This window comes from Suillus discolor (genome assembly GCF_016758755.1).
Source record: "Suillus discolor strain FC423 chromosome Unknown F5147scaffold_82, whole genome shotgun sequence".
Lineage (NCBI taxonomy): Eukaryota > Fungi > Basidiomycota > Agaricomycetes > Boletales > Suillaceae > Suillus > Suillus discolor.
In genome coordinates this window covers 103,090-115,439 of record NW_024541329.1, presented here as the reverse complement: position 1 = coordinate 115,439, position 12,350 = coordinate 103,090, and the positions used below count along the sequence as shown (strand labels likewise).

Below are 12,350 nucleotides of genomic sequence, written 5' to 3'. Positions count from 1 at the left end.
GCGATGATTATGTTAGTCACTCAAACATTGACAGGCATCGCTAACCTGATTGCGCACGATCCTGCAACATCTGTTGTGTATGCAGACAAAAGTGTCGGGTCATGGGAGAGAAGTATAGGATGAGCTGAGTTGTGGGTCCATGTAATGAGAGACATTTTCAAGGTGACCCTCCGAATGATTGATGGCCAAGGTCAGCCTCGCATCACTAGCCAAGAGCTCGGCAAGAGTGAGACCCTCCACACATACAATGTGGACCGCGGGATCATAGGCGATGGAGTGCACGACACCTGCGGACGTCAGATACACCAAGGACAGCTATTTGTTTGACTTACGAGCGAGCGAGGCAGAATGTACAAAGATACCACGAGCAATGACCAGAATGGTCACTGAAGGGTGATGGGTGGATGATCGAGAGGGTGAATCGCGAATATCAGCACTCGGGACAACATGAAATTGAGCAGCGCGCTGGCTACCACGATTAACTAGGGGAGGCAGGGATGAGCAGGGGAGCAACTCTGAAGCGACTAGGACACATACTGAATATGAACATTTGGCCTTTCCACATGTTTGGGAAGTCATGTGTTACATGTGTGATGTGTTACTAGCAATGGGTGCACCAGTGAGAGGGCATGAACCAAATGAGACGTTCACATCACATGACCTGTCTGAGCTGATTGAGTAGAGCCAGATAGACGGCTTTTGGAACGGTACTTGCCGTTGTTGACGGTTGTGGACGATTCACAGAATTAACGGGTTGGCATATGACCTTGCAAGCAAGGTGAAGCTCCTGGAAGCTTCGGCAATGCCCTTTAATGGTAAACTGGTTGCGGCTTTAGGTTTCCATTGGAATGACCATGCCTGGTGTTAGTGCCTGGTAAGATGCCCATCCCCTTCTCTTCGCATGCTAACATTCAATGCCCCGACCAAGCAAGCGTCCAAAGCTCGTGCGATATGTGGATGTACAGGAGGAGGAGACTGAGTACCAACAACATCGTGTCTATGGAATTCGAGATGGTGGGGTCATCCTTCAATCCACCCAATTCGTTTCTTCATCTCCAGTATCTCGTTCATTGCCCGAACTCTCGTCTGATGAGAATGAGCCCCCTGACTTCACAAGCCTTTGGGACGAGCCTCTTCCCAGTCTCAACATAGACCAGACAGCACAGCTTGAGCTGCCATCGGCAGACCAGCTACCATCCTCTCAAAAATCTAAAAAGAAACGGACTCCAGGGGTATGTTTTTTTCGCATTGATGTTCGTCAACTCATAATAATATCTCTTAGGACAATCCATTGTTATTGTGGCTTACAGAGCATTCAACATATCTAGACAAAATGATTCAGCTAGAAGGTCGTGGAAACAAAGCAGCCTGCTCTCTATGTCGTTGCGGAGGCGAGGACCTGCCCATTTACAGGTGCAGGGACTGTTTTGGGATAGAGATGGTTTGTCAGAGCTGCGTGGTTGAATGTTATAGATGCAATCCACTGCATCGAATAGAGGAATGGATGCAAGACTTCTTCAAGTGCGTCTCACTCAAGTCCCTTGGTCTCCGCATTCAACTTGGTCACAACCCTGGCGAGGTCTGTTTGAACAAACAGAGGGCGAATGGGGACAACTTTACCGTTGTTGATGCCCACGAGATCCATGAAATCGGCCTCGATTTCTGTGGCTGCGAGACGGCACAGATCCATCACATCCAACTCCTCTGTGCTCGCTGGTTCTCTGCCACGTCCTCCAAACCTCAAACAGCCGCTACATTTGCTGTTATGGAGTTTTTTCATTTACTCTCATTTGAATCTAAAGTTTCACCTTATGAATTTTACCATAGTCTTTCCCGCCGCACAGATAATACCAGGATTACACCAATCAAGGTATGTATGACTGCAATATCCATGAGGTGTAACTTACCCCAGCACGGTAGGATCGTTATTCCGCGTTCCTTCGCATGGTGCGGGAGTGGCGGAACCTGAAACTTCTCAAACGCTCAGGGAGGGGACACCACCCCAATGGCATTGGTACTACACAAGAAGGTGACTGCGTCGTCCTTTGTCCTGCATGCCCGCAACCAGGGATAAACCTTCCAGAGGGATGGGAGAAGGCGGAGCCCAGGTCAAAGTAATATCTGTTTCTTCACACATTTTCCTACTACTAACTACTACTCACTGCAGATGGGTATACGCACTTTTTCTCTCGATTGATGCTAATTTTCGTTTGAAACGGAAAGCAGTGTCGAGTGACAAGCGTGACCCCAGCCTCAATAATGGGTCATCTTATTTTGTAGAAGAAAAACACTACAAATCTTACCTGGCTGAGCGAGTCACACTGCCACAAGAGGTTCGATTTCACCATAATGATGTCATTGTGCTCAATATTCTTTCAGCGAAGCGCGTGCATTAGTCATAACGCAGTCAATATGGCGGACACGAAGTCTTCAAGAGGCCTTGCTGCGACTGGTGTAGGGACCATAGATTGTGCTCGCCACGAGATGAAGCTCGCAAGTGGAGTAGGCGATCTCCAAAAGGGGGAGAAGTAAGTATTGGACTTGATTCATTGACTCGCCAGTCTGACTTTTCACACAGATACATAAATATGGATTATCTCGTATTTTCCGTCATCGTTGGCAGTGGTGCAGCTGTCCTTAATTTGTCTTATGATATAGCCTGCCAATGGCACAAAAAGTTATGGGCACGCTTGGCCTCAATGCCTGATAGGCTACAGTTCGACCGCAAGAACAAGACAGTGCGATTTTTCGTGCCAAAGTTCCACATCAATGCACACATCCCCGCCTGCCAGACAAACTTTTTGTTCAATTACTCTAAGGGTGTCGGTTGCACAGATGGAGAGGCACCAGAGAGAGGTTGGGTGAACGTGAACAGGGTGGCTACCAGCACTAAGGAGATGGGTCCCGGGGCTCGTCGCGACACCCTGGACAATAATTTTGGCGATTGGAACTGGAAAAAAGTGACGACATTCAGTAAGTTTCTTTTACCGCTGCTACCGCTAGTATGTGTTAAAAATGCAACAGGTCATGTTCTACTACACAAACTGAAGGAATCTGTGAGGAGTGCCAAGATTCATGGTGACGAGCTAGCGGAGCTGCAGAGCACGATAGATGATGTGTCCCTGAATGCATGGAAATCCGAAGTTGAGGCTTGGGAAGATGATAGTTCGCAGCCCAACCCATTTGAGAGCCGCATAGCGCGTGAGTGAATGTATCTGTACTTCCACATGTCCTTGTTCTGATTCTCGCTCAAGCAATGACACAAATGACCGTTCGACTTCAACTGGCCGAGAATGAGGCTCACGACTTACAAGCTGGCATAAATGTATCTCTACATGACGAAGTATCACTGTTCATACTTATTTCTACCGGCTTAGATCTAGAAGACCAACAGTTAGTCCACAATTCACGAGACCCTCTCATAAGCTTATGTCTGCTTTAGGCGTCGTCTATGCGCAGATGCCACTACACTCGGAGTTCACGCCACTGAAATCCAGAAAGCCAAGATTTGCACCCGAAGTAACGCACTCCTACGCAAGATCGAATTGTGGACAACAATCCAGACACTATACATGCCTACAGTTTCCTTACTTCGCTCAGCATCAGAACTCACGCGGGAGGCAAGTAACAATGCAGACAGACCAGAAAATTTACTGCTCTGGCTCCCTTCCTCGCTAGGTACAGAATATTCCTGCGACCGCAAGCTGCAAGAGCTCGAATGGGACCTCTGCTTCGCTCAAGCACACGATGCCTTAAATAAAGTGCGCCAGAGCATTCACCTCTCATCTCATCTCAAGACATTCAAACGGACTCACATTTGTGGATAACGAGCATCGACCCGTGCTCGCAGCATGTTAGACGTTGCGGATATGAGAAAAACAGCAAGCAAGCTCAAATACGACATGGCTCATGCTGCGCTGATTGTTCTCGGTCCAATTCTGGGTAAGGTCGCTTGGGAGGGGAAATTACGGGTTCTGCATGTTGCAGACCTGCGTACATTAGGTGATATCGGACCTGGTCAGTCGGAGGGCACGAGAGACATATCATGGATCTGGAAGGTGCTGGGTGCCTTGGATAATGACAACGCAGGCCTGCAAGATTGTATGTGACCTATATTGTGATCTGACATTATCTCACTGTGTTCCAGGTCTATGGATTGAATGGTGCAAAGCACGTGCACGCGAAGGACGGTGGTCCAAAGAAGTATTACTGCTCCTCGAGGAAATGCGAAGGGTCATTGAGTTTTTTAAGTGGCAGGCAAAATGGTGGAAAGATCGTGGAACTGCAGCCATCTTTGTGAAACCTGCTCATCAGGAAGGGGGTCTTGCATATGCAGCACGGCAAGCTCATATACGGCTCACAATGGTTAAGCACGTTCAAGAGCTTTGGGTAGCTGTTCCCTCAATTGTACAGTCTCAGCTCCTTCCAGACGACGAAGATGACACTGCGGAGACGGCTGATGTATTACTGACCATAGAGGGCCCACCTGCAGACGACAAAGAGGGCTCACCTGCAGATGACAAAGAGGGCACTGACATCTGATGTATCACTGACCTAATGTATCGTATGTATCATTGCCAATGTGATAATGCTGAGCGTCTACGGGATTTCGGATGTGATGTATTACACAGGAACTCGGATGTGATACATCAAGCCAAGTGGGAAGCCGAGAGGGATATGATGTATCAACGGGAACTTGGAAGTGATACATCACGCCGAGTGGGATATGATGTATCATTGGCAGCGGTCGCTAGGCTGTAGTACCAGCGACACACCATCGAGTTTATGTATCACGGTTTCTGTGATAAGGTCAGTTTTAATACATCAGAATGACAGCAGCAGGTGAAATCATAGCCAAGGCTAGGTCCAAACGTCATTGTCATGACCCGACTAGTTCACCATGAACCTATAAAATAGCTGCTAATACGAGCTGCATTGATGCTTGACCACCAAATGGGATCATTCGAGATTAGGGTCATACTGTTCGAGAACGGGGGGTAAATAAGTAGCGGATTAAGGACGATAGAAACCACGCGCTTTTATTGCTGAAATGAAAGATGATATCACTGCTGTGATTGATGGAGGCGATAGTAGGGTTATCTCACGATGTCGAGTAGAAAGGGGAATCACATAAAGTAGATGTTGCTGTGAAATAGTGTTTCTCAATAAACTGTTCATAATTTCAGCAACTTTCTTCTGCTATGCCATTCTCGAAATATAATTGCTACCCTTGCATAGTAATATCAGTGAGATTTCATCCATCTAACACATGCCTAGGTATGATGTGACCATCGAAGCTGCTGTCTCAATAATACTCGATGAGCCGATCAGCACTCGAAGGCTCAAACAAGGTCATATTCTGTGGGTATAAGGACATGAGATCCAAATGGAAAAATGAGAACAGCTTGAACGCAAATTACCCCTCCGATCACACTTCTCCCTGCTCCGATTTGTTCTTCAGAGTCTGAAACTCCTTCTTTTTCTCTGCCTCATGCATCGAGCAATCACATCATAACGATGCCAAATGGCAGTGGTGAGTATTGGTTCGAATCTGATGGAAAACGCACCGCACTGAACCGACGCGATGGTGATGTATCAGACTCAGTCTCAACCTGTGATTGATATCTGTCGAAATATATATAGACAGCACCGCATATTCAGATTACAATAGGAATAATAAGGCACCAGCTGTAAAGCCAAGATTTGGATGCACATGTAGCGTGTACGGCTGTGTGGTCTAACGGTTGTGCTGGACCGAGTGTTAGCTCGGGGTGGACACAAGCAGGTGGAGCCGCTGGGAGGGTGGGATCCTGCTTGTGAATTGATCTCTTTTGAGTAGCTTAAAACAGAAGTATGACTATAATCACCTGCATGTGATGGCTTGAAACAGCCGCCAGTATTCTATATGCATGCCTGATTCAAAGAAACTATTGAGTATAACTTTCGGTGTAAATTACAAGAGTAATTGGGCGGGAATAAATCAAAAGACTGTCATCACAAAAATTGCTCATACTAGACCTAACAATACATCAGTGAATTCATGAGTCCTTGATTTTGTAGCTGTGGGAAGTATAAGATGATATCATTATGCTACGGCTGAATATACCTATGTATACGGCAATAAATATTAGTTATCGGTACATAGCCATGAATATCTGAAAATTCATTTTACCATGGGAAGTTCGCAACAAGATTACAACATTGCGCCGTTGCAGCAATCAATATGCAATAGCATAGTTAAGTTATATTTGTTGACTCATACCATATCCCTTCATTTATGTTTTAAACTACCAAGTGATATAAGACTTTATCATGGAAAGAACCGTTAGCACTTGTAACCTAATTTATATTCTTATGAGAGTTTCAACCAGCGAGGTATGATAGTGTAATTAGGTACTGTTTGTTGAGCAACATCATATTACCTCATTTATGTTTGACTTACAAAACTATATAGATCGGTTCAAATATTGCGTGAATTACAATGTCATCCAAGATCATGCACGTGACTATCACCTTAGCCTCAAATTTTACCTTAGAATTTTCGGACAACCTCAAATCATGTGACCAGTGCAAGTGGTTGAAATTGATTTGTCATTGTTTGCGCAGGACGGAAATTTTCACGCAAGTTCCTTTCAATCCTTCTTTCACCGCTACTACCACCACCTCTTGACTCAGCATCTTCGTTCCTCCCATTTGTGGTGGTCCCTCCCTGGCCTTTTCCTTGTGGTACCTCCTTGGCTGTTCGTGGTGGTTCCTCCCTGGCCTTTCCTTGTGGTTCCTTCCTGGCCGTTCGGGCCTTTTCCTTGTGGTACCTCCTTGGCCGTTCGTGGTGGTTCCTCCCTGGCCTTTCCTCGTGGTTCCTTCCTGGCTGTTCGTGGTGGCCCTTCCTTTCCTCGTGGTTCCTTCCTGGCCGTTCGTGGTGGTCCGTCCTTTCCTTATGGTTCCTTCCTCTGGCCGTTCGTGGTGGTCCTTCCCTTTCCTTTCCTCGTGGCTCCTTCCTGGCCTTGGTCCCTCCTTTCATTCATCTCTCCGCTATCTTTCCCTGTTTTCTTTTTATCCTGTAACTACATATGTAGTATTTAAATATAAATAAAATTAATTTGCTTCACAAAATGAGTGCTGAGGATGAGAATAATTTGGTGCTGGTGACAAAATGGCAGGTTGTTGCAGGCAATCTGTCATGCTGGCGCTTTCGGTAGTTCTGTCTAACTTACTCCAGGTAGTATCATTCTGACAGATATCATGTAAATTTTGCAATTAGATAAAGCATTGTAAAGCTTTATATTTTCATGTCAATTATTTGATGCTTCGGAGTTGTGAACCTCCCTTTCGTTATGGCATTTCATAAAATTTTATATGATAATCAGGGACGCGTCTTTCCTCTATAAGGCCAAACATAACAATGTGATTGTCAATAGCAAAATTATGCTAGTTCTTGTGATTATGTACTATATATTGTTATTTATTGCTATCTACTTTCCTCACGGGTTCACTGATGTACATAGATATATATACGGTATCAATACTGTCAATAATATCAGGGTTAGGGTTTAGTATGTCTGAGCAGACTTGGAACCTGAAATGTCCAATGGACTGAGCGTGTACAACGTGTTCCAGGCAAATATATTATTATCTCAATTAGATTATTCAGACATTGTAAATCACACAGAGATATTCAGTTAAAGTCAGATATTCATTATCATCATGATAGTACAATGTATTGTAAGGCGCTACAATGTAAGGAACCTACTGCACTAGCAGGATATCACTGAATGAGAGAACCCAGAGATAACATAGAAAGCAATGTCGGAGGTAACAAGAGCACAACGCCAAAAGTCCCAGCGTGAGAATATGAGTGCAACGAGGCAAAGTCCAGTGTGAAAATGCGGTGATTCGAGAAGCGGCTGCCAAGTCCGAACGAGCGATGAAGTGAAAAATCTAAAACCGATCAAGGAAAATCGAGTGATGACATAGTAAGTATAAGGCAAAATGAACATACCGATACCATCTATTTTCTGCGTGCTGCGCGTTTGGTGCGACCTTTGGTTGGCTTGGCCAGTTCCTGGTCCTCATCATCGGATTCCTCTATCACGCGGTGCTTGGTCTTACCCCGGCTGGTTTTCGGTGCCTTCTTTTTCCTCTTTTTGTTGGTGCTGACGTCCTCCAGGTCCTCATTGTTGTCAGATGGAACATCATCTGGCGTGAGTTCACTCAGTGCAGGTGATTTTGGTGGGATGGGGGCCATCTGCATGAGCCTTGGAGATCGAACGATTGGCGGTGGGGGGAGTTCCGGTTGCGGGGTGACAGAAGCAATTGGCAGTGGGGGGAGTTCCGGTTCCGGGGTGACAGAGCTTTGAGGCGGTGTTGGGATAGTCGGAGTGAGTTCAGGTGCTGCGGGTTGTTTGGCAGTGCTGGCACGAGCGGCCATCTGCGCTCGCATCTTGGCTAGGCTGTTGATTGGAGCCGAGGAAGAGCCAGCCGCGTTGCCTGGTCCGTTGTCGTCAGTTATAGTCGTTCCACCTTCGCGCCCGTTTTCATTCTTAAACAATGCCCTTAAGGCAAAAGTAATGATTAGTTAGGTAAAATGTGAGAGAAGATAAAAACATACCTGTTCCACCATTTGAGAAGTCCCTCTGCCCAATCTCTGTCCTCGCACTCGCGAATGAAGTCGATGATGTTGTAGTAAAAGGCTCGGTTGTTGAATTCGCCGTCCGCTTCAGACCATTTGTTCTTGTTGCTGATGGCGAAGCGTGCCTGGCAGTAGTAGTAGTATATGACAACAATAAGTCAGTTGTGTTAAGTACGTCAATTAAAATAAAACTCACCTGAACGCAAGCATATGCTATATGCTCTGCCTCGACAGTAGTCATATCATGCAGGGACGCGTTGCACGAACACGTAGCGCGTGAGTCGTCACCTAATGCAGTGGACGGACCTGTAAAAATATGACACATTATCTAGTAATACAAAATATTAGTAAGATACACGCATATAATCAACTAAAAGACTTACACGCTCAATGAGATAGCCCTGGAACAGGCCCTCGTGCATGGCATCCTTGTCGTACCTGCTGCCAGGAGGATTTCTGGCCCACAGAAACACCAGAAAGTCGATTGAGGTCATACGAATACATCCGATCTCCATCCATTTTCGGGCCCTAAGTCAAAGAACATCAGATGATCGGATGTCATAAATCGAGTACTTACAATGCGGGATCTCAGGTTGAAATCAGTGAGTGCTGATATCAGACAAAGAAAAGAAGCAAGCACAGGGTGATTGATGCCCATATGCGCCCTGGACAGTGAGCCGCCATTATAAATTGTAGGCTTCAAACCTTCTTTTAATGGTTCAGGCGCCACATAGTGGCCGATTTGGACCTTCAAGCGAGTTGCATCGTCCGAACGTGTTCCACTAATAACAGCAGTCATCTAAATAGTATATCAGTACACAGTATATGCGCATATAAGCAGCATATACTCACCTTTCGTGCGATCTGAGTGAGTTCCTTGGACTTCACACGATCAGTAATAAGTGATCGGAGTCCCGGAGGCAGTTGAAGCAACTGCTGATAGTTGCTGCTTGTACCAATCGAGGGTATTGGTTGAACTAAAAAAAATGGACATCTTAGTGTAGACTTTGCAAGATGAAAATTTGGACTTACAGACTTGCAAGCCTTTTCTGACGGGATTCGCGCTCGGCCTCCGACTCTTCCAATTCTCCATTCTCTGTGGCCTGCTCTTGCTGTAGGAGTAGACCTACCCTTAGGAGTTTCTCCACGTTGCAAAATAGATCGGTGCAACGTGCCATGGCACGTGCTGCCGCAAGATACTCCTCTTGAACTTCGAGTTCGGAGTTGTTCTCTTTCGAGATCTTAGTTTTCCTGATCATAGATTATATTAGTGATCTCGGCGCAAGGAATTTGAATAGAAAACTTACTTTACTTCTCAGGTCACCTTTATCAGATTTGCGCCCGCGTTTTTTAGATGACTTCTTAGGGTGAGGTTGCAAGTGTTCCATTGAGGAAATAGAAGAGTCGCTGCTGGTGTCGCTCTCTGAAGCTGAGGGGGATCCGGAATGACGTTTGTGCAGCATGCTTAAGATGTGATGCAATGATATCAGTAGAAGAAGTCGTGTGATCAGAATCTGATCAACAAAGGCAAATTTCAATCTCCGAAATCACATGACCCACCTTGTATCGGCTCAATTCTCTAAGTCAAACATATCTCTTCGTCATATCTGAGTCGACAATCATGATCATGAACCGATTGCTTGATCAGAAGCATTGATTGCTTCATCCACAGACTGGAATAGGTGTGTCTGTCATACCTTAAGGATGCTCACATACCATGCAGGTGGTGATAGCTGAGCCATGCGGCGAAATGGCGCAGGCAACTTCAAGGACTTAGACTGGGAGTTAGTAGACTCATTTGGAGAAGAGTTGCAGGAAGCAGGATCATCTAGATCTAATACATATTCCTGCTAAGTCTTATTAATTTGTTATTCTATCTATGATGCAATATAAAATCTAAAGTTTGTGTTCATGTTGGGCTGAGTGTGCATCCCATGGACGGCCTCACCTGCCTTGGGTGTGCAAAGGTTTTCACGACTCAGAAAAGCCTCAGTAATCATGAGGCTCAGTGTGATGCCAGTAAGAGCCTGGATGCTGACGTCTATAAACAGCAGCGCCATCTGGAGAAGCAAATGCACCAGAAGAAAAAAAGGCAACGTGTCACAGCTCCTGACGCATCTTCCTCACCAGAAGGCAGAGATACGAGCTGCAATGCTCGTCGACTAAGTCCTGAAGACCGGATGGATGTCAACAATGATCAATGGCTCGATCATGATCATATGCACGAGGTAAGTCATTTTATATTGGATGATCGGTTTGTCTAATTTTACAACTAATAGGATGAAAATACTGCTGGAGCTTCTACTGACGTCGGCGCACCAATTCCACCAATCCCTGATGCGCCTGCCATAACCTCTGCCTGGTCTGGCCGACGAATCCGCATGCCTGCTCGTTATGCAGACTTTGTCCCAGCTGGACCTACTGATCTAGCACATATACCACCTCCTCCGCCAGACAGCCCTCCCAACCGCGTCATCGACAATCTCCCTGACCACCAGCCCTTACTTGTCCCCTACCGGACTGCACCAGACGTACTGGGTCTTTTCCGTGTCTATGCACAACAACCGACTCTCATACCCATCGAAGGCCTTGATGTGATCGCCGATGCCCCAACCTTCGAAACATGGTGCAGCCCTCATCTGGAGAGATCCCAGATTGTTCCTGGACTTCCCTCCCAAGACATTCGGCCTGAAGATATCTTCTCCCCCTTCAGCAGCCCGACCGCAGGTCTTCTCATGTGCTGGCAGTATTCTGGCATGAACTCCAAATCGAGCACCGAAATGAAATGCCTCACACAGTTTTTTCTTGATAATGACGAATATGAAAGAGAAGACATGCGTCTATTCGACGATGTACGTGAGAAGAGGCTTATGAATGCATATCTCCAAGACAGATCTAATCCATTCCACGTGGAAAATGGCTGGCGCTGCTCCTCAGTAAAGATATGTCTGCCCAAAGAAAAGGTCAAGTTTGCATCAGAAGAAGAAGCTCCAGAACTAGAGATCACGGGCGTTCATCACCGCTCCCTCACTGACATCATTAGATCGGTCTTTGAGGACAGTATTATATCAACATTCCATTTAACACCTTTCCGTCAGCAATGGGAGATCTCCGAAGGTCACACTGTCAATGTATATAGCGAGGCATATTCCTCGCCTTCTTTTCTGGAAGCCTACGAGGAGATTAATGCACTTCCCCGAGATCCAGACGATAATCTCGAGCGAGTTGTGGCCTCACTGATGATGTGGTCTGACAGCACTCATCTTGCCAGCTTTGGAGATGCATCTCTCTGGCCCTTCTATCTCTGTTTCGGAAATCAATCTAAGTACACGCGAGGCAAGCCGACAGCATCTGCCTGTCATCATGTTGCATACATTCCTAATGTAAGTTCCATCGATCTATTAATTTGATTATACTCATTCCAGTGATGTATTAAGCTTCCTGATGACTTCCAAGACCATTACGGCCGTCTCTTTGGCGAGGCATCATCCAGTGATGTCTATACTCACTGCAAACGTGAACTCATGCAGGCCATATGGGCGCTTCTACTGGACGAAGAGTTCATGGACGCCTACAAAAATGGTATTGTCATTCGATGTGGTGATGGGATCACTCGACGTGTTTTCCCCCGCTTCTTTACTTACTCTGCAGACTATCCCGAAAAGTGCGTGTTTTAATATTAATTCTTATACTTATGTCTCATCCTACTATGTCTATTGTT

General features: G+C 46.0%; 3 protein-coding genes across 3 annotated transcripts; 2 read left to right on the top strand and 1 right to left on the bottom strand.

Moving 5' to 3' along the window:
* Positions 1-1,333: 1,333 nt before the first annotated feature.
* On the top strand, positions 1,334-4,542 carry F5147DRAFT_747869 (uncharacterized protein; the record flags this gene model as incomplete). Its single annotated transcript, XM_041439989.1, has 10 exons — positions 1,334-1,870; positions 1,921-2,108; positions 2,168-2,333; positions 2,380-2,528; positions 2,579-2,973; positions 3,025-3,201; positions 3,255-3,393; positions 3,443-3,761; positions 3,891-4,101; positions 4,148-4,542. 10 exons carry the CDS (start codon positions 1,334-1,336, stop codon positions 4,540-4,542), a joined length of 2,676 nt encoding a protein of 891 aa, XP_041287343.1.
* A 2,134-nt stretch (positions 4,543-6,676) lies between these two features.
* Positions 6,677-7,113, top strand: F5147DRAFT_720433 (uncharacterized protein; the record flags this gene model as incomplete). The annotated part of the gene is made up of 1 exon (XM_041438815.1): positions 6,677-7,113. A coding segment is annotated over one exon (417 nt), but the record flags the coding sequence as incomplete, so codon positions are not given.
* A 559-nt stretch (positions 7,114-7,672) lies between these two features.
* On the bottom strand, positions 7,673-10,092 carry F5147DRAFT_820813 (uncharacterized protein; the record flags this gene model as incomplete). The annotated part of the gene is made up of 10 exons (XM_041443677.1): positions 7,673-8,552; positions 8,609-8,754; positions 8,826-8,957; positions 9,013-9,157; positions 9,207-9,216; positions 9,335-9,428; positions 9,482-9,511; positions 9,564-9,606; positions 9,662-9,870; positions 9,937-10,092. The coding sequence occupies 10 exons, from the start codon at positions 10,090-10,092 to the stop codon at positions 8,009-8,011; spliced, it is 1,509 nt and encodes a 502-aa protein (XP_041287341.1). The 3' UTR covers positions 7,673-8,008.
* Between the last annotated feature and the right edge of the window lie 2,258 nt (positions 10,093-12,350).